At 44.8% G+C, this 20,848-nt stretch overlaps 1 protein-coding gene and 1 long non-coding RNA gene across 3 annotated transcripts in view; both read right to left on the reverse strand.

Moving 5' to 3' along the window:
* Nucleotides 1-328: 328 nt before the first annotated feature.
* Nucleotides 329-3,277, reverse strand: LOC143269603 (uncharacterized). The gene is made up of 2 exons (XR_013046152.1): nucleotides 2,003-3,277; nucleotides 329-1,643 (listed from the first exon to the last, which is right to left on the reverse strand). It is a non-coding gene; the product is annotated as an uncharacterized LOC143269603 (long non-coding RNA).
* A 1,820-nt stretch (nucleotides 3,278-5,097) lies between these two features.
* Fech (ferrochelatase) overlaps nucleotides 5,098-20,848 on the reverse strand; it is a 34,236-nt gene continuing 18,485 nt past the window's right edge. Inside the window, exons 5-11 of one of the 2 annotated variants that reach the window (XM_006985183.4) lie at nucleotides 19,259-19,393; nucleotides 16,270-16,376; nucleotides 12,563-12,661; nucleotides 10,592-10,699; nucleotides 9,984-10,148; nucleotides 7,244-7,303; nucleotides 5,098-6,803 (exon numbers count right to left, since the gene is read on the reverse strand). In XM_006985183.4, the coding sequence (XP_006985245.1) occupies nucleotides 6,669-6,803; nucleotides 7,244-7,303; nucleotides 9,984-10,148; nucleotides 10,592-10,699; nucleotides 12,563-12,661; nucleotides 16,270-16,376; nucleotides 19,259-19,393 (809 nt within the window). In that variant the 3' untranslated portion in view covers nucleotides 5,098-6,668. The remainder of the gene's footprint in view (nucleotides 6,804-7,243; nucleotides 7,304-9,983; nucleotides 10,149-10,591; nucleotides 10,700-12,562; nucleotides 12,662-16,269; nucleotides 16,377-19,258; nucleotides 19,394-20,848) is intronic. The other variant, XM_042263698.2, reaches the window with a different exon arrangement.

Below are 20,848 nucleotides of genomic sequence, written 5' to 3' on the forward strand. Positions count from 1 at the left end.
ACATACAAAGAAGAGCCTCTGATGAGGAACTGAGTCAGCAGTGGTGTGAAGTTAGTTTGGGCTGGCTCATAAAGCCAATATGGCATCGCATCCCAACTCTGTGTCTGGTAACCTAGAGTAGCTGTAGCGGGGGGTATGTACATGATGGAAATCAGCACACACTATGGATCGGGGTGGGTTTTTTTTTTTTCTCCCAGAAGGAGTGAGCCAGGTGTTTAACATTTGCTAGGATCCCACTGGAGATCTCAGAAAGGAAAGTCTACACACTGAAACGAAGGCCAACCTACCCAGACTCCTGAGGTACGCAGGACAAAGCAGACCATGAATGTGAGTTAAAATGTGACATTTTATTTAGAAAACTGGTACCTCTGCAGAGTCTTAAGACTGTCAAGTACACCTAGGCTATATCCAAACTTGATGGCTCCAAGGCCATGGTCAAAGCAAGACAACTGAGTTCTGGGAACCAGAGGCAGGTGCCTATGTCTGTGTCAGACCACCTCCAGCTTTGTGCCCAGGTGAGGCTGCTCAAGTGTAGACCTTGGAGGCTTGTTTGCTCCTATCCTGAAGCTGCCCAGTCCTGGGAGCCCTCCCTCCTAGACAAACATCTCTAGATTTTCTGGACTTGAGGATGACGTAGCTGGGAGTTCAACATGATGGAGAGACAGGTTGGTTCAGATGGTGCGAATGTGGCTGTGTGTGTACTTAGTCTGGGTGGTGGTGGGAACCCATTGAAGTCTTTCAAAAAGAGATTGTGCCTCATGCTCCCCAGCTGCTACAAAATGTCTGATCAAGCTCTGGAAGAGACATTTGGCTCTCAGGCAAGTGATGCCAGGTTAACTTTTTCTATTGGACACCATAATGGCTCAAGCTTGGAACTTGGCCTTGATGGACCGTGGAAGAGATCAGGCATAAAACCCTGGAGATATTCCTAGCTCCAGAGGATCAAGGGATTGCGGTGAAGGACAATGCTGTTTCATGAAACAAAATAAAGCATCTCAGAAATGCAGGAGTTTCATCTCCTGCAGCAAAGCTGAGACGCACGCGTGAGGAGGCTGCAGAGTTCTCTAGTTTGGCCATGTTATGAGGGAGGTAAACAGGCTGCTGTCTGGTGCCCTCCACACACTGGCAATGGAAGCTGGGGACTCATGCCTGAACACCCCTGAGCCACACTTCAGCCTGTGTGATACAATTCTTTCTCTTCTGTCACGTCACAGGCACGAGGAAGATATAGTAAAATAAACAAGAAGTGATGGGATCTGAATGCTACGTTTTCTCTTACTACTGTTTAACTGGAGGTCATAGGAGGAGGCGGCAACCGGCTATCAGCCGGCGTGCACGTCACTTCCACTCCTTACACCAATGCTTTCAAATAAAGAAAATGAAAAAAAAAAAAAAAACACTCGATATATCATGAGTTCTCGGGGTGCAATCTATGAAAGCCTCTTCCTCTTGTTCATTTTCTTCAGTGTCGGGGATGGAGTCCAGGGCCTTCCTGGTACCCACCAGGCTCCACTCTATGGCTGAGTTACACTGCAGCCCTCTTGTCGTCACATGATGGGAAGGTGGACATCAGATCACAAGGGAGACTGGAGGGGACAGTCTGAGCTGTATGTAGGGAGAAGCAGGCCACTGAGGGTGAATGTCTGGAAACAGAACGTCAGAGTGACAAGTCGCAAGACACAGAAATGGGACCTAAATCCCTACCCACGGGCTTATAATAAAGGCTCAAACCAAGCTTTATTACAAAACTCTCTCTCTCTCTCTCTCTCTCTCTCTCTCTCTCTCTCTCTCTCTCTCTCTCTCTCGCGCGCGCGCGCGCGCGCGTGTGTGTGTGTGTGTGTGTGTGTGTGTGTGTGTGTGTGTGTTACACATGCTGTGTCGAAGCACTCATCCATGTGGCCCTGAGGTTGCCAACGGGATACCATCCTCCACCCTCCACCCTTAGGATTCGCCTGTTTCTGTCCTGTGCCCAGTGTAGCCATGTCAGCACTCACAGCCATACCTGATTCTGCTACGGGAGTTGGGAATCTGAACCCAGGTTCTTGTGCTTGAGCAGTAAGTGCTGATCAACTGAGCCACCGCCCCGGCTCCACCACACAGGTTTTTAATTCCAACATCCAGGGCTGGAGAAACGGCTCAGTGGACAAAAGAATAAATTATTCTTCTAGAAGACCCAAGTTTGATTCCCAGAACCCAGGTCAGGCTGCTTACACTGTAATTACAGCTCCAAGGAATCAAACACCTTTGGCCTCTGTGGGAATGTGCGCGCGCGCGCGCGCGCACACACACACACACACACACACACACACACACACACTTAAAAATTACAAAAATAAATCCTTAAAAAATAATTCCAACATTCAATCATAACCATACTATAGACTATGTACTAAAAATGGAGGCTAATAACTCAGCTAAAAACAACCACAAAGTACTATTAAAGAAAAGTGTACAAAACTGATTATCTCAGTATACAATCATTATCTTCAACTTTTCCCGGTGGAAAGGCTTCCACATCAAAGGAAAAAAAAAGCATCCCTTCTTCTCCTGGGACCCCAAAATGTTACACCTGTGTTCTCAAGAGGCAAATGCCTCCCAGAATCTCTCTTCACAAGATGCACAGCAAGTGGTAGCCACAGCAAGTTGCTCATCAAGGGCGCCCAGCTCTCAGCCCAGTGCTCTGTAATTTCCCAGTTTCCTAATGTCCCAAAGAAATGCATTTTGAGAAGAGGCACACAGGCGAGCAGCTGGAGGGAACCCCTCAAAGCTTAAGAACTTGCCAGGTACCAAGGTCTGAGCCAGCTGCAGGCATGTTAAAGTAGGCACAAAAAGCTTCAACATAACTGGGGGACACCATGGCCTGTTTTAACTGGTGGTGATTTGCTTCTTGAGCCAAATCAACTTCTGTTTTAATCCGCTCGGCATACGTACTCAAAAATCTTGTGATCCTGGCCTCTATAAACGGAACTTGGATTATCACTGAAAACCTCCTGGACTGGGAGGAGTTACCAAGATGCCGGGCTCCCAGGGAATCTCAGTGACGAGGCACCTGGAAGGAGGGCCCTGTGAATAACAGTCACAAAGCTATTCTAGGCCAGAACCTTAAGACAAGGGAACGCAATGTTTGTGCATGCCGTACTCTGAGAAATGTCTTCCCCTCTTGCTCATACAACTGAAAAACAAAAGGACTGTGAGGAAAGACACCCCTGCGGTGTCCACTCTATCTGGTTAATGAACTTCTCCTGCGCTCCAGACTGGGCTGTGCCAGTCTGTGCTGTCTTCAGGATTTGGACAGAGTCCTGACAAGAAGGCCAGAGCTGTTGTGTTGCTGTGACAAAAAAAAAAAAAAAAAAAAAAAAAAAAAAGCCTGATAAAAGGCAACTCTGTCGAGAAAGGTTTTATTTGGCTTTCAATTGCAGGTCACAGTGCATGACTGAGTGGAAGCCAAGGCGGGGATCACATCCATGGTCAAGAGCAAAGACTGAATACACACACCCTTGCCCCCCCCCCTTTTTAATGGCTGCCAGCTTCATAGTTGGTCCTCCAGATGAAGCAACCCAAGTTCACTCCCTAGGACAGGGGAGCAAACAGTACAGCCTGGGACTGCAGGTGCCACCTGGCCACTGTCACTCCAGCAGGCTGGGAGTCTCTCTGATGGCCCCACTGGGCACTTGGCACAGGATGCCCCTTTGCCTCGTGGTGTGGCAACATAGTTTAGATAAATCTACTCACACCAAGCAAGCACGTACTTTAACTATGGTTTCTTGAATTATAGGCCAAAGTCTGAGAACAGGTTAAAGGGAGTCACCAAATGCAGGGACTTTATTCTAGATGATCTACTTACTCTATCACGTCAAGAAGAATGGGAAATGCATTTTCAAGATCAGCTGAAAATATAAAAGTCCTACTATTACCTTCGAGTTGTTGACAGGCTTAGTCTGGGCATCTTGAGATGGAAAAACTCACCTTTTCTTCATAAGTGATGGTTGTTAATTTCAGGCATAAAGAAAATAGCAAGAGTCCCACAGAAACATTGCACTCTGCTCATGGGGTTATGTGAGCAGGCACATGCACTTGGAGGAGGCATTGGGATCAAAAGGCATGGCTTTCTACCATCAACACTAACTCAGCCCTCATGCGAGGCTGAAGTTAACAGTGAGTTCACTTCTGAGGCAGACTCCTTCACACAGGTCTGTGGAAGAGCATCCTCCTGGCTTCTAGCAATTCCACCATCGGACTGAACCTTCTCGGCACCCACTGATCTTCTGGATCAGTTGAGAGCCAGGTCTGCACAGATAGCAGCAGCTCAAGACAGCACCGGCCGTTCATCGCGAATTACCAGGGCGAACATTTGTCCTTCAAAGCTGACAAACAGGACAACAGTTCTCAAAGACTCATCAGTTCTAAAAAGATTTCCATCCTGCCAAACGCTGCCCCGGTATGGGACCCTCACCTATGTATGGCGAACCATCGAAGGACACACTTAAGAGCTGAAGGTGCCACAGGCAGTGATCTCCGTAACTGCCTCTCAGAGGGCAGTCTGCTCCCAAGTCAGGGCCAGGGATACAATTCCAGACAACTCATTCAAAATTGGCTTTGCAAACGAGGGGGACACACTTCGGATACTCTAGCAGGGCCTTCTGAACTGGCACTTGCAGCCATAGCTCCACGCCAAACGTGTTTTCATCTGAAAAACTGCTGAAGCGCCAAGACTGATGACGAGCAGATTCCCTGAAGCAGGGATAATGGCCGTGAGTGTAAGTGCCTGCCTGCCAACAGGGGCCACTAACCCTGAGACGTCCGTCTGTCCATTCACTGCGGGACTCACAATCGGCTCTAGACCTAATCCCCGGAAGGTGATGAAATGGACACGGGACATTCCAAAGTACCCGGACCTTTGATCTTTCTCTATCAACTGCCTGCTAATGAAGATAAAGCCAAATTGGAAGCAAAAAAGTAGACATTACTCCAATTTGAAAGCCACGGTCAGTGTAAGAACAGTCTTAGAGCGAGCAGAAAGCATGTTTCTTTGCTGGATTACGAAGTAAACCCCCACATTTAGTCATTCTGGATCAGCTTTAGGAGAGAGCACAAATCTAACAGACTAAAGCCATAGTGTTTATTAATAGTAAATCCTCAGTATAGAATATCTATGTATCCTCCTAATTACTTCCACTTTATAGACTGTTTTTCTATTAAAAAAAAAAAGCTCAAAGACATATTCTTTTTGAAGAACAAAGTCTCAAAGAAAGTGATTATTACAAATCTTTCAAGGATCCCAGCGACTCTGAAATCCCTTTAAATCCAAATACAGAATATCAGATTCTGCTCTGACATAATTTTTACACTTTTAGAAAAACTTTTCATTACACATTCAGGCAGTAACAAGTTAGGAGGGGAAAGGAAGGCGATGATGATGGACTATGTTGAAATTCTCAAAGAATCAATATATACAATATCCACAGGAAAAGGCTGGGATAAAATGATAATTACTACATTAGAGTGGTTATTTCTCTTCTCTGTGGTTTACAAATGACCCATTCTATGACTACATCATTTTATAATAAAAACTTATTAATGAAGAAAATTCAAGGTTATCAGACATAGTCGACTTTATACAACAATTTTCTAACAAGTGAGCAGAAAACAGGGGCACTCAACCAAGAACAGCGGGATGCTAGGAGGCTCCTTGGCCCCATCGAGACCAAATCCATCAGTCGCATTTCCTGGTGGCATGGTCCTTGGAGACAGGAAGCAGACGGAGCCCCACCTTCCCTGGGGCACCATGAACTCAAACTAAGGCACGTACAGCAAAGACTGAATTCCACACGTTTATTAGGCTTCGTGCCCGGGGAATCTCAGAGCACTTTGAAATGCACACTTGTTTTAGTTTCAGGGGAGGAAAGCGAGATCCTCCCACAGACACCACAATGGCCAATGACTGGCAGTGGCACCGGCCATAGAGGCCATGTTAGTGACTGCACCAACTCACCAGCATCCCCGTACTCTCAGACTTAGGGAAAAGAGTAGGGAACATCGTGTCTACATGCAGTGCAGGGGATCAAACTGGGAGCCCCGTGCATGCTAGGCAGGCACACAGTCACTAAGCTACGTGCCCTGAGCCCAATTCTTCAACAAATTCTATTTCATACATTAACTATCTTCACTTCAGCTACATCCATGAGGCTGTAGACATCTCAGTCACCACGGGTAGCACACAGAGGGGGCTCGCCATACTATTTTAGGAGGCTGCTTGGGGCAGTAGGTGCAGAATCTGTATGTGCCTCATAAGATAAAAACTTACAACTCATTCCTGGAATGTCACAGTAGACATTCCACTCGAGTCAACTGACCCCAGGAAGGGTTGTGAGTGTTCACGGTAAGTGTGTATGAAAATAGAAACCTCAGTAAGAACTTTAGAGTCTGTTTCCCAAGAAACACAATTTTGCCTGTCTGTGATACTAGCTAGCGTTCAGGAAATGGGAGCGGGAGGCCAGCGTGGACTACATGGGGAAGCAAAACCTAAAGTAAACTAAACCAAAACAAGGCAAGAAAGAAATCATGGTCTGTGCCCAAAGGCTGTGCACAGGCTGATGGTGGCTTCCATCCCCACTGGGGAGGGGTCTGGAGGTCGTGCATCTGCAAATCCCACGGGTCCTCAGGCAGGGTCACAGCTGCTGGCTGGTGAAGAAGGATTTAGTCTCCCTGCAGACAGGATTTACACAGAGCGGACAGCTCAGAGTCAACTGCGTGGAGCACAGCTTGTTTGACTGGATGTGTGAGTGTACCAGATCAGCCAAGGCCTGCAAGACACAGAGTAAGAGCCATCTGAGGCGAGACGTCTGCTGGCCCTGTGCGCGAGTCCTCCGCGCACCCCGGGAAAACTGCTCTGGTTGCGGTTTCTTTTCAACGGAGTGGACCGGAAACTGGGAAACACAGTCCGTCCTGGAGCAACGTCAGCTCAGACAGAGTCAAAATGGAGACTTTAGGAAATGGATCTTCCTACCCCACCCACCGCACCTCCTCACTGTAAAGCAGACTTAAAACTAGGCAGCTGTAGGTGGGCAAAATAAGGAGAGTTGGGGCTACCTAAAGGACAAAGGAGGAGAAGGAATTCACTCTTAGTTTTGTAATTAATTGGAACTCCAAATGTACTAATATGTGAGAAACCAATATTGTGCAGGAGTTTCTCTGAGGACTACTCTGCGCTGTGTTCTACTAAAACGGTTGTAACACTGCGTACCTTAGAGAACAATGGATTTCCATTAAGAGACTCCGCTCTTCTGATGTTTTCCGCTCCACACTGAATCAAAGGAGAAGGGGAAGAAAACACAGACTCGTTTTAGTCTCCTTTCCTCTCCCTCTTTTTCTTCTCTTCTTCTTTTTTTAAGACACCGAGTGTTACAGAAGAATCAACACGTAGAAACTACTGGCACACCGCTCATGTCTGACCTCGAGTGGTCGCAGACGGCTCGTGAAGGTCGGCCATGGGGTGGATGGGCAGGCTGACCAGGTTACCAGAAACCACGCCTCTGTCCCTGTGTTAGCCCCGCCCCAGCACCCTCCCACAAGTGACAGGCTTCCACACCATGCTTGCAGTCCTACTGGATGGAATTCTCACCGCTGATTCAAGTCCACGGACCACTCTTGATCTTATTCTGCCTCTCTAAGGCAAGCCTTACAGACTCCATCTAAATCAATGTGGCTGTAATTAACTGAATTTCCTACTTGCTTTGATCCCAAGTGCCAAAATGAAGGAGATTCATTTATGGACTCTAAGTCATATTGACTCTAAACTGAATCCAGTGCAGAACTGGGTTTTAAAATAAACTCTTATAGAGAAAAATCTAAGAAAAAAAATCTGGGTATTGTTCAGTACCATTCTTTTCCCATCTTAAATAACAAAACAAACAACAAGAGATAGAACTACTTATTCTCAGATAATGGAGAACTATGTATGATTTACTCCAGTACCAGGATCTTCTCTTTCCCATCCATGCTGAGACATGGTCAGTCACTGTCTTTCACATTGGCATTTAAAGGAAGTGCCCACATAGGAAGCACATTGGTATTCAGCAAACACCTAGACCTCAACATGGAGGAGGTTCTACTTAAAAAAAAAAATCACAAACCATCCATGGCAGCAGAACAAGCAGCATTAGTAATCAGTGGGAAGATGCAGCAACAATGAATCGTCCACAGAACATTATTGGAAAAGTGAAAGCATTTATAGTCACTTAGCATATGATAATAAAAATTAAAGAAAAAAAAACAACTCAAATGACTATTAATCAAGGATTTGCTAAAAATGGCTATAGGCATTTAATTATATTTACTCACTTATATCCAAAATACACACTTAAGAAAAGAAAATGGGGATTTAAAAAATATGGATAGAATATCATTTCACTAAATGCGGAAAAGCCTTAGGGTCAGAGTATGAGCGAGCCCCACTCCTGACCCAGCACCTTCTCAGCACCATCTGAGAACTTTATTACCTTTATCAGCAAAAGGCAAAAAAGCCATTTCTATCGTGGAAAACATTTTTAACCTTTAAAGTTAGTTGTTTTAAGCATGTTATATTTTCATATCAAAATAATGACAACTACGTGGTTTCTTTTATTTCCTACAGGGATTATCCATCACTAATAATCATCTTGGTTACTAGCTATTAACAGCCTCTGCTTGTAATATGAATGAACAGAAACTATTACTCAACACAAATAAAAACTTATGTTCAAATACCCTGTCCTAGGTAAGGCTTATTTTGACCGAAGTCTCTCTAGAATGTTTAAAGGTAGCCAAAGTCATGGTGGGGATACAGAGGCATCAATAAATGAGACCCCCAGGCAATAGTGAAGCCTCATCTTTGCCAATTATAACTTGCTCATAAATTACTAGTGATAAGAACACCGGCTTTCCTTAATTCACCCATGTTTGACTGATAGCCGGCATAGACACACAAATAACAGGAGTGGACAGTGGTCTCCAGTTCTGCCCCTACTCACCCTCCACTCTTGCCCTCACCACCACCCAGTCCCACAAGGGGTGCAGTGTTCTGTGGAGCCAGATTTCCATCAGTCACACATGGGGAGGCCATGAGTTCTCATCCGAGATTGGAAGGAGAAGAGGGCTTCCTGAGTCCCCACGTTTCCAGCTTCCCACAGAAACACAGCAATAAAGCCACTGAAGGGTTCAGGCTAGCCCTCAGAAGCTACAAGGTAGGTAAGCAACAGTTTTTCTCCACCCTGCGGGACACACCACATCCATCTTATGCCAACAGTGGTATTTGTTATTTCAATAGTCAGATTGATCGCAACTTGTTAGCAAACAGCTAATTAAGTGAGAGCGTAGACGAGGTCAGTGGCGTCATAACACACCCCGCCGCTGTTTGCTCTGTGCTTCTCTCTGAAATGTCAGACTCGTATGCCCCAAACCCAACCAGAAACAGTACAACGACCCAAGAACCACGGCTGTGGTAAGTGCAGGGAATGAACTATAGACTAATAAACATTTCCCCTCAGAATTGGTGAGATACTCAATTCCTTTTCGTCTAAGAGTTCACCTTCACACAGTACAGTAACTCACACCGAACAAAGTATTAGTTTCGGAGATACTGGGCAACATGACTCAATAAAGGTATAAATGTCCTCTTCTACTGCTGATGTAGAATTAATTTATGAAGCATTATTCAAAATGATGAGGACTGAGTACATACAAACACACCAAAAGTGTTCTTCCTTTCTTTCTCTATGTAGCCCTGGTTGGCCTAGAACTCACTAAATAGAAGACTAGCCTTGAACTCACAGAGATTGAGATCTGTTTGCCTCTGTCTTCCAGAGCTGGGATTAAAGGAGGGTTCCTGCACACCTAGTCCCATAAACAGTAATTTTTTTCAATAGTATAGTTTGATAATTGCAGAAAAAAAAATTCCTGTTAAAACAAGTCATGATGGGACTAAGAAGCCATATGGGCACACTTACCTTCTCGGCTAATACTTGGGAGTATTCAATGTCCAGTTCATAAAGCGTCTCAATGTGATCGCTGGTAAATGCTATTGGAACCAAAAGGATATTCTTCCTCCCCCTCTCACAAAGCCCTTTGATAGCCTCATCTGTCTGAGGACCCAACCAGGGTACGGGGCCAACCTAGGAGAAAGGAAGACCGGTGCAGAGATGGAACGTTTCTCCTGACAGGTCACTAACATGCTATCACCATGCCCCCCGCCCCGCCCCCAGCACACACGGAGCACACACATCTGTCCATCCTGGTGAGAGCCCCTCTTACACCACTTTGAATGTGTTTGAGGATTTTCACACGGAAGCTTGAGTCCTTCCGGAGGCTGGCCCAATAATACAAATAATAGTTTCTTCCATTAAAGTTGAAAGTCAGGTAGTAACTGACGGAACTCCACCAGTCACTCAATTTCCTCTTCTATCTACTGTTTTTGCAGAGTTCTTTCGACCCACAGTGAGCAGCTGACTTACAGAATAGCTTGCTGGCATGGAAGCGCCCAAATTCCCATTTATAAATAAGTGATAAAGCAGATGTTCATGAGCCGATGGCCTGAAAATGTATGAAAGGTACCTACCTTGGACTGCCAAACCAGTCGGTAGGGGTTGGGGTAACCCAGCTTTTCCATGACTTTGTGGACAGTGGCACCTACTTCTTGGGGATAGGGGTCCCCTCTGTTGACAACCTGCAGCAGTGACAAAGTGATACGCAGTCACCAACACTGTGAAGGGTACCAAGAGCAGCGACAGGATGAACATGAGCCACACCCCTCCCTGGCTGTCCCCTGAAGTAATGACATTCGGATCGGAGCGCTGTTAGGAAAGTCCCTTGGTTCCAGTCGTTCACTGGCCAGGGACCACTATATTCAGTCAGCTACAAGATCCCAAGGAAGATGCTGTTTGTGGAAGATGGGCAAGGTCTACCCACGGAGATGGTCCTCTTTCCCTCCAGGACGGACAGAGTGCAGAATGGCTGAGCTGATGGTAAACATGGGGAAAAGGCAGAAGGATGCAGTTCCTGGTTCAGAGCACCAGCTCCTCCCAAGATGATCGATGCCTCCTCCTCCTTCTCTCTCCACCCTTCCCCAACCATTGACAGCAGACAGACAATTTGTGAACAGTGAGGCGCGTGCTCCCAACAGGAAAGCTGAATAAGAACCTTTGAAGATATTCAGCCGACATTTTTATTTTAATTGTTTTCATCTTTTGTGGTGTATTGACTCCCTAACTCCATCACCCTGCTTTATGGTGTTTATTACCTCCTGACCCACCAGGCTATTTTCCTTCATCTTATGTTAACTGTCTTTTCCTGGTATTGTACAAGGACAAAGGTTTTTGTCTATTTACTTCATCCCCACATCTGATGTGTATAATAGGTGCCCAATAAATACTGTATTGATGAAACGAAATACTAAGAAAATATCTTCTAACATGACTAGTGGCCAAATAATCATTAGAAACATAAATATAGAAGGGATAAAGGAGATACAAAGTTGCCTTTGGCACTGTATAACAATAATGGCTACAGGTAGGATCGACTGTAAGGCAGCTCCTGCGATGTTCCAGCCTATTCGTCTGACCTCTCTAGAGCTTTACTCTGGCACCTTGGGTCTCATCACACCTAGAATGGATCCTTGGAAGGATTTGCATGGCACTAGAAAGGAGATGTGATCTCACTGAAATGAAACAGACAGGCTTCCAATGGGAGAAATTTATCTCCAAAGTCATCTATTGCTAATGCAGTGGCTGCATCTTCCAGGTGAGCGGCACCTTGACTCTGGTGACCATCATGGAGCAACATGGTACCCTCCACCTGAGGCTGGCTGGTTCCATTGATCATGTGGTTCAGACTGATCACACCTAAGAAAATGTGATCTCCCACCTCTACGTCTTGGGAAACAGCGTTCATGGGACAGGATTCTAGTTCCGAGTAGATAACTGAGTCCAAGATCTTTCAAATACCATATGGCACACTAGCATGGTATCGCCATGTTTCCTGAAGTGCAACAGCCATGGCATGGGAGGTGGCATTTCAGTGACCAACCCAATATAATAATGATGAACTAAGGGCCATAAGCTGTATATTCTCTGGTCACACTGTGGTCCCTAGGTTTAGCAAATTTGAGTCCCGGAATGCACAGGTTCCCGCTAAGTCTTGAAGACAGAATTCGGCTTAGTGTGAACAGAGCTGGCTGCACAGCTCAGTATACGGAAACTGCACACTGCCCTCCTTCTATAGACCAGGCAAAAGCACACTTTTTTTTTTTTTTTACCTGATACACTTGTTGGAAATTCTTATATCTGAATGAACCTTCCAGTTATCATTTTAAAGAAGGCCATTAATAAGATCTATTTGTAATATTGGGCATTGAATTAACTGTTGGGAGGTTTCAGAAAGTGAGTCTTTGAGCAAGCTAAGACTGGGACTTTAGAATTCATTCTTGGACTACGCTGGGGACAGAATGGAGCCAGGTACATTTTACACATTTAGAATGTGAAACAACCCAATCCTTTACCACTAGGTCACCGAACGAAATGTTCTTACTTACAGACATCGGCAGGGAGTGGGCAGAAAACAGAATGACCACCTCGCTTCTCTTCTCCCGTGGAAAATGATCCAGTTCTTTCAGAATGTGGTCTGCAAAGCACTGTGGGAACCCCAAGAATGGGGGAGAAGGTAGTGAGAAGACAGCAAGAAGGGAAGGAAGGGTCTCAGAAATGAGAGCTATACCAAAAATTTCAGAGTAATCTTCCAAATCTGGAACTCTATCTCTTTTTTAAAAAATGCAAGCAGTACAGTCTCTTTGATTTGGTACAGCTTCAGAATGGATGGCAATGGTTTCAGGGGCCTGGGGAATTTGATGGGAAACTTCTAAAGCTCACTAATGGCTCTCTGCAAATGAACGCTGAGGATCTGCTTCCCCTCGGGAAGAGCAGGGCACACTTCCAGATGGAAAGGAAACACAGATGGGAAGGAGAGGTTGTTTTAAGACTCACATTTGCGCTGTTAGCAGGAAAACAGCTTACGGGGTCTTTCTAAATCTCCCTTACTTTGGCTCTCAGGCATATCACATTAAAATACATTAGCCAGAAATAGGAGAGAAATAAGAAAATACTCGTCTATTTTTATGACATCTTTCTTAGGAGTCCAGGATCTGTAGCAAAGCAACCCCCCTCACAAGCTTCCTGATGACAGATGACAGGCTGTACAACCCCCATTAAACACGCAGAGGGGGGAAAGATGTGGGGATGGGAGGACTGGCGAGCCATATGTGTGAATGTGGACTAGAATCCAGGTCCTGCTGCCTTCAAACCTCTGTCCACCAGACCAGCTCCTTCTCGGTTCTAGCTGGCACTTGCCGATTCTTGTGGGTAGGTGCTGAAACACCAGATCTAAAGAGAACTTCTTTCATCTTACACTTGAATCATTCCTGGCCATTTGGTTTATAAGGAAAATGTAGCAAAAGACAGAAGTCGGTCAACTGGTAAAGCTGGAATGTGACCGGAAATTAGACAGGAGCGGGACATCAGGGTCAAAATAAACTGCTGTGGAATTTTTGCACTGTCGTTATCTTAAGAGAACAGCCCTGATCTTAAGGTGTATGTGTGTGTATGTGTGTGTGGGTGTGTACATGTGTACGTGTTTATCTGCTCTCAGGCAGTTCAGAAAAAAATATGCAGACATATACATACATACGCATAGAGAGAACATGTAAATGATAGATCAAGTGACACATGTTAACACGTGAATACAGGTAAAGCACAGACGGCAGCTCATTACGACATTTTCTAAGATATTCATTTTATGTGTATGGGTGTTTCATCTGCATGTATGTCTATGTACCACGTGCATACTTGGTACACACAGAAGCCAGAGGAGGCTGTCAGATCCCCTGGGACTGGAGTTACTCATGGTTGTGAGCTGCCACATGGGTACTGAACTCAAACTGTGGGTCCTCTGTAAGAACAGGCAGCCCTCTAAACCACTGAGCCATCTCTCCAGCCCTTATTTCTCTTTTAATTACATATATTTGTGTAAGGGGGGGCGGACAATAATGTGAAAGTGGGAGAAGGTGCCCACAGAATGCAGAAGAGAGAGTCAGGTCCCCACAGAATGCAGAAGAGAGAGTCAGGTCCCCTGGAGCTGGAGCTGCAGCGGTTGCGAGCCTGAGGTGGTTGCTGGGAACTGAACTGGAGTAGCGGTATATTCTCTTAGCCAGTGAGCCTTCTCTCCAATCACATCATCCTTGTAACTATTTTTGCATGTCCAAATAAAAAAATTTAAAGAACAACTTAACAGAAATCATACCAACTTGGAGTTGATGTCTTTGGATATACGTCAGTGTTCAGTCACTACTGTAAGTAGCCCCTAAGAACACTAAGATAGCTATCATTCCAGAACTCACAAATTTTGGTAAGTAAATACCTTATCGAACAAAATGGTACCTAGAGAAGAAACCTAGAATTTTGTTCGCCTCTCCTGCTTCTCCCCTCATCTCCATATTGTAAGTGTGATAATGTGCAATAAAAGCAAAAGCTCTATTTTTATAGTGCTCGTGATGTTTAGACAGCAAGACTTCTCAGAAAGGATTATTTGTAGAGAGCAGCCATTGTACATAAAGAAGCCAATGTAAAAGTTTATGTAGGAGCCCGGGACATACATTTACTGCAACTACTCCAACGGCTAGATAAATAGCAGTATTAGAGAATGGTAATAAAAGGACTATTTTGAGTAACTAGTACTGATAACATGCAGACACGTGGATTTAAGGCTATATTTTTGTTGAGTTTAGACTAGATTTTTTTAGGGGTTTGCCCCCCTTCCTTTCATTTCCTCAGCTTGTAAAATTGCAAGGAAGAACACAATTCCTCGGGGCTTCCAAGAGTCACTAAGCCATCTTCAAAACTCAAGCGGCCTGGGCAAATAAGAAGTGCTACTTAACTCACCTAAGCCCATCTGCAGGATTTTCTGTGCGCAGACAGCCCCTGTGCCAAATGAAAGCAGCAAGGCCTCTCAGAGCCTTCAATCACACCATCCAGGAGGGCAGATAAATGCCTCTAAAATTCCCTTTCATTTTATGAACAGAGACTTCCTCGGCTAAGAGACCTTGCCATCTTTCTGGCTTCCTCCTTTTCAAAGGGCTGAATTTTAATGCAAATCTAATTACTCCCTCGATCAGGGCAGGCAGATGCTGTGCAGACCCTCTTCCTGGGCCACATGTCAGCGCAGACCTGCAGCACCCCTCCTTCCCAGCCACAGCAGCAGCCGCGGCGGCCTTAGGCTCTCCAGCTACCCCGGGGGCTGGACCCGGGAGAACGGTGACCGCTGGACACACACACACAGCCCACAGACACCCATCCCTAGGGGACCTCTTTCCAGTTTTCACTCCAGCACAAGTGTTAACCCTTTCCCTACCCACCCACAGGACACGGCTCTGGGGAAAGCCAGCCTGATTTTAATGCCGTCTAGCACCATCTAGTGGTCACAGGTTTTAAGTGCTGCCAATGTTCTCAGGTATTTTTGCCAGCAATTACAGAATGATCAAAGAATATAAAATAAATTGAACGATAGTCTGAATCACTTCATATTTCTCTACCTAAATAACTCAAAAGCAGAAACTTCTAAAGACTCAAAAACCTATCTTAATGACTCAGGACTTTTTAAAAAAAAAAAACTCCACTCTCATTGTTTTTTTTAAAAAAAAGAATAAAATAATACCAACTCAAAGCTTTTGGTTTTAGAGTTGTAATTTTAAATGATTCCTCAATATTAAAGTGTTTACTGACAGAATATTACAAAGATAAATGTACAGGAGAAAAGAGAATTTTCTTTTGATCTATGAGACTTCCCCCATTGAAATGTTTACTTTCATGTGTCCGACTATGTATCTATACAATCTTTACTGTTTAATCCTTTGATATTTTAAAGGATTTAGAAAACGGAGGACGTAAGTTATTTGTTGGTCATCCAATCTAGGTATATAAGTTAAAGGAAATACTATGTATCCATATAATCTTTAATGTTCTTCTGGTCACTGAAAAATACAAAATTCAAAATCTAACCGTGGTACCAATGTAAATCTGCAGAAAGAAGAGCCTCACCATCCTACCCTGACATTTTCTGTCAATGTAAGCAACGTGAGCAAGGACCAGCAAGCTCGGAAAGCATCTCAGACAGAGCAGGCTGACTCGCGCCAGACGCTGCGGGGACCTGGGCTGCTGGCCGGCGGCCGGGCGGGCGGGTGGGCATACACACCTGGATGAGGAGGGGATGCGTGGGCCACCTGTCAATTGTGCTCCACTTCATGGTGGGCTTCCGTCCCACCTCGTTATAGTATCTGTAAATGGCATTTAAGCTGCTGCCTAAAATACAAGGGAGCCATTTAGTAGACACACTCGATTGTGGAGAAAATACAGCACAGCCTGGTAAAGGGCAATAATTGTAAGTTCAGAGTAGGCAGCTGTGTCTATACAGAAACCGGGTCTAATTACGATCTTTTCAATACTCTAAAATGCATATAGATTTAACTACCCTGCAAATGAAGATCACTAAAGAGCAATCAATTTCAACAGACCTTCAAGGATTATTGAGGCCATTTCTCCTGAGAGACGTGAGGGCTGCGAGTTTATGAAATATAGGCTATTGTGAATTTGCAGGGACCAAGTCTTAAAATTGAGAGCATGTGAAGAAAAGCTCTCCCATTATGACCGGAATCAGCCCTATTACAGGCAGTGTAGGGGGTGAGAGAGGAAGACAGAAGTGGGCTGTTATCCCAGCATGCTGATGCTGCTTTGTGTTTGTCTAATACCGCTGTTTTCTGGTATTTTCCTTTAGAGCGGCTTCATTTTCCAAGGTTTCCATGGTAGAATATGCATCATTCTCTATCTAGAGCATTTTTGGACATTTTCAGTCAATATTACAAGTTAAATATTTCTCACATTCAAATGAAAGCTGTAGACCCATCCTTTCTAAAGGTGCAATCAGAAGCCAAGCAGCCTGTCGAGGCGTCTAAAAGCCCTGCATTTAATCAATTCTTACAAAATGTGTCATTCCCCGGAATAAAGTAAACAAACGCTGCCCTCTGGCAGGTAACCTAACAAACGTTGTGTTTCCAAGTGAAAGGGGATTGGATGACAACCCAAAGTCCAGGAGAGGAGCAGCAGGATGAAGCCAGGGAAGCTGACACGGGGGTCAAATCCTGAAGCCCATCAAACCACCCCTAACAGGGGCCTCCTACTCAGTCTCACACACAACAAGTTCCAACATGTCTGTGTGCTGCCTGTCACCAGCTTCCTGGGTTCCTTACCATAGTTTAAAAAGCTCACTCAGGACAGCGCCACAGTTTAACTCATATTGTTTGCTCAGGCTAAGATTCATCTTGCATTAAAAAGAAAAAAAATCAATGGACTCAATGTCAATGAGTAGAAACAGTGATGTAAGAGAATCTGAATTTGAGGGACAAAATGATCTCCATAGAAATCAAAGTATCCCGTCATATCCACACTGCAGGTCTCACTGGGCACTCATTTGGGCATCATTTTCTGATGTACAAAAGGGCTTCTGGGAGCCACATTAGCTCCCTCGTGTCACTGGACAACAGTCAATACACTACCGGAAGAAGTAATTAGGAAGGGGGAATTATAAGTGAGAAAGATGCCATGAGAAATACACAGAACACACGGTGCATGTTCAAAAGACACAGTAGCGAGAGGAGACCATTGGCCTCAAAGAATAAACGCCTTTCCTAAAACATTCATAGCTTAGAAGTACAGATGCTTGGTCCTTACACATGCCGTGCACTGGAGAAAAGCCATGTGTGCCCTGAGCCCTGCCCACACAGCTTGAGCCATCTGGGAGGGAAAGAGTGCATCTGTTGTGGGCCACACCAATCGCAATTGTAACTTACGGACTCTGGAGAGCAGACATCTGTAAGTCGAGGGACATTTTGCAAAGCAAGATAAAAATACACCTTGACAATTCTGAGATCTGACTCAGTCTCCAATAATATAGTAGCAGACATTTTAAAACTGTAGATTGCCAAAGTAAATCACAATTCAAACTTCTGGGTGTACGTGAAAGATTGGGCATTTTAACAGGTTCTCTCTCTCTCTCTCTCTACACACACACACACACACACACACACACACACACACACACACACACTTGTGTGCCTCAGTATTTAAGGCACACAACAACACTTGGAATGTTTCCTCCATAGCCTTTGGTTCCTCCCTATAGGTATAATAACATTAATATTCAAAGGCAAACTGAGAATACAAACACACTGGCCTAAATCCTTGAGAGAATGCAAATATATTTGTGGGTAATAATAAAGCTTTACCTATAATTAAGAATAGCAGGGCATGGCAGTACATGCCTTTGATCTCAGCACTCAGAAGGCAGAGGCAGGTGGATCTCTGTGAGTTCAAGGCCAGCCTGGTCTACATAGTGGGACCTGGCTAAAAAATTTTAAGAAAAGAAACAAAAAAGAATATAGTTTCCCAAGCTTACATTTCAATCTTCAGTCAAATGTCCAGAGATCAGCAAGGAGTAACGCATTCCAAAAACCAAGAACACGGCAGTTTATAAAATGTTCACTTGAGCCCTCACGTTGGGTTTTTCTTGTTTTGTTTTGGTTTGGTTTTTTGGTTTTGGTTTTTACATAGGCTCTTACCATATAACCTTGGCTGGCCTGGAACTCACTCTATGGATCAGGCTGGTCTCAAATACATAGAGATCAAGTCTGCCTCTGCCTGGGATGAGGGGTGTGAGCACCTGGACAGGACAGATTTTAAGTTAACCAGTAACTGACCCATAACTGAAGAGAGACACAAAAATAAAAAATAGTAGTATTTTCCATATTTCCATATGAATACTTCTGCTCTCAAAATGGAAACAGTCATCCACTTTACTCCCTTAATAAGAATTTCAGGGTAGACATAAAAATAAGGTTATGAAACAAACCTAGAAAATGACGAAGGTTCATTGCTGGCCTTTTAACCAACTGTATCAGAGTAGCAACCAAGCGCAGCCACCACCTTCCACCCACCGTTTGTAGTACTCAGCGAGCAGCCCAGTAATTCCAGAAGCACACGAAGCATGCCAGTTCAAAGCGACTGACCTGAGCTCTGAAGTGTCAAGAAGACACTTGACCAGATCTGCCATTCAAATTGCAAATTTCTTCAACGGTCAGATTCCTGGGCTAACTCTGCCAGGGCTCTAGCCACCTCAGAGATGTCCTTACCCGTGGTGGAGCAGCTATACTGTGGATACTGTGTGAAAGCAATGGCCCTGTCTAGGCCATCTCTCTCCATCTCTTCAATGGCTTCTTCTGTCAGAGGATGGACGTACCGAAATCCAATATAGTATTTGTGAGGTGCTATTAGGAAACACAAGTGGGAAGGAGAAGGTATTAATCTTTATATGGATTCCTCAGGGTCACCAAACGTAATGTAATGGCCAGAACAATGAACGACTAACCTAATTTTCTACAATGCTGATACGGTGAGCAAGTGAGGATATTCCTGGCATCTTGTCCATCTTTTAGTAGGCACAGGGGCACTTGGTTATTCTCAGAGATCAACCATCCTACCCGCCTACCTTTTATTAATATGATCATCTTTAAAATGCAAGCTTTTATTCTTAATTATCTGCTCTCATCAGGCATAAAGAGACTACAGAAAAGGGAGGAGGGGAAAACAAACAAATAAACTAGTACCTAGTTGGATGAGGTGGCACAGCCTTTAACCCCAGCCCTCAGGAGGCAGATCTCTGTGAGTCTGAGGCCAGCCTGGTCTATATAGCAAGTTCCAGGCCAACCAGGGCTACATAGTGAGACCCTGTCTCAAACTTCTTTTTAAAATTTAGTATTCATTCTTGACATGTACTGTCTTAATTGAGCAAAGTGGCATATGCAAGTAACCCCCGGCACCTGGGAAGCAAGAGCAGGAGGCCAAGTTAAGGACCGCTGGGGCTACACAGCAAGTTCAAGGCCAGCCTGAGTTACTAGCTAGACCGTGTCTCAAAGCAAAGCAAACAAACAAACAAACAAGGGCTGGAGGGGCATTGTAGAACATGATCGTGATCACAGTACACAGGAGCCTTGGGCAGGAAAACTGAGTCAGCCTGATCTACAGCACATTCAAGGCCGGTACAGAATATAAAGTGAAACCCTGACTCAGAAAAAAGAAAGAGAAACAACCAAGACTTCTGAGAATCACCCTCAGTTAGCCCCATAGCCCAGAGGAAGCAGGGAACCGCAGAAATGCCTAGAAGGAACAGACAGCGACCAGCTGAGCTGCATGGAAGAGGCTCAGGCCAGCTGGTGATGATGTTCTCCAACCTGTTGAGATGTCTGCTATCTGTGCACTGAGCTCCTCAAATTTTGTGAGCTGTCACTCACGATACGGTGGGCTTTAGTGATATGGCTGTCTTTGAGACATTTCTGTTCCTGTAAGTAACTCTTACCATTCCTGTAAATAATCAGACTGAAATTCACTGGGTCACCAACTTGGACTTTGGTGATAACCATACTTTGGTCTGCCATCAATTCCCTATCTGGGGTAAGTAGATGCTTGTTCATGTCTCCATAAGAGTCGTGTCACACAAGTGGATAGTGATTTGTCAAAGGATCATGAGTATCAAGGCCCACTAAGGACTAGGAACCCAAGAAGAGCTTCTAAGATCCAGAGAAACAAAAGGTAGCTCCCAAGAGAAGTGACTGATGCCTGAGTGACAGTGGTCACACAAGTCGGCTCCGATGGGGGGGAGGGTATGTGCAGCTAGTCCATAGTCTTCCTGTATGTATCCATCACATGCTCAGTGCACACCCAGA

This window comes from Peromyscus maniculatus, chromosome 19 (assembly GCF_049852395.1).
Source record: "Peromyscus maniculatus bairdii isolate BWxNUB_F1_BW_parent chromosome 19, HU_Pman_BW_mat_3.1, whole genome shotgun sequence".
In the NCBI taxonomy this organism is placed as follows: domain Eukaryota; kingdom Metazoa; phylum Chordata; class Mammalia; order Rodentia; family Cricetidae; genus Peromyscus; species Peromyscus maniculatus.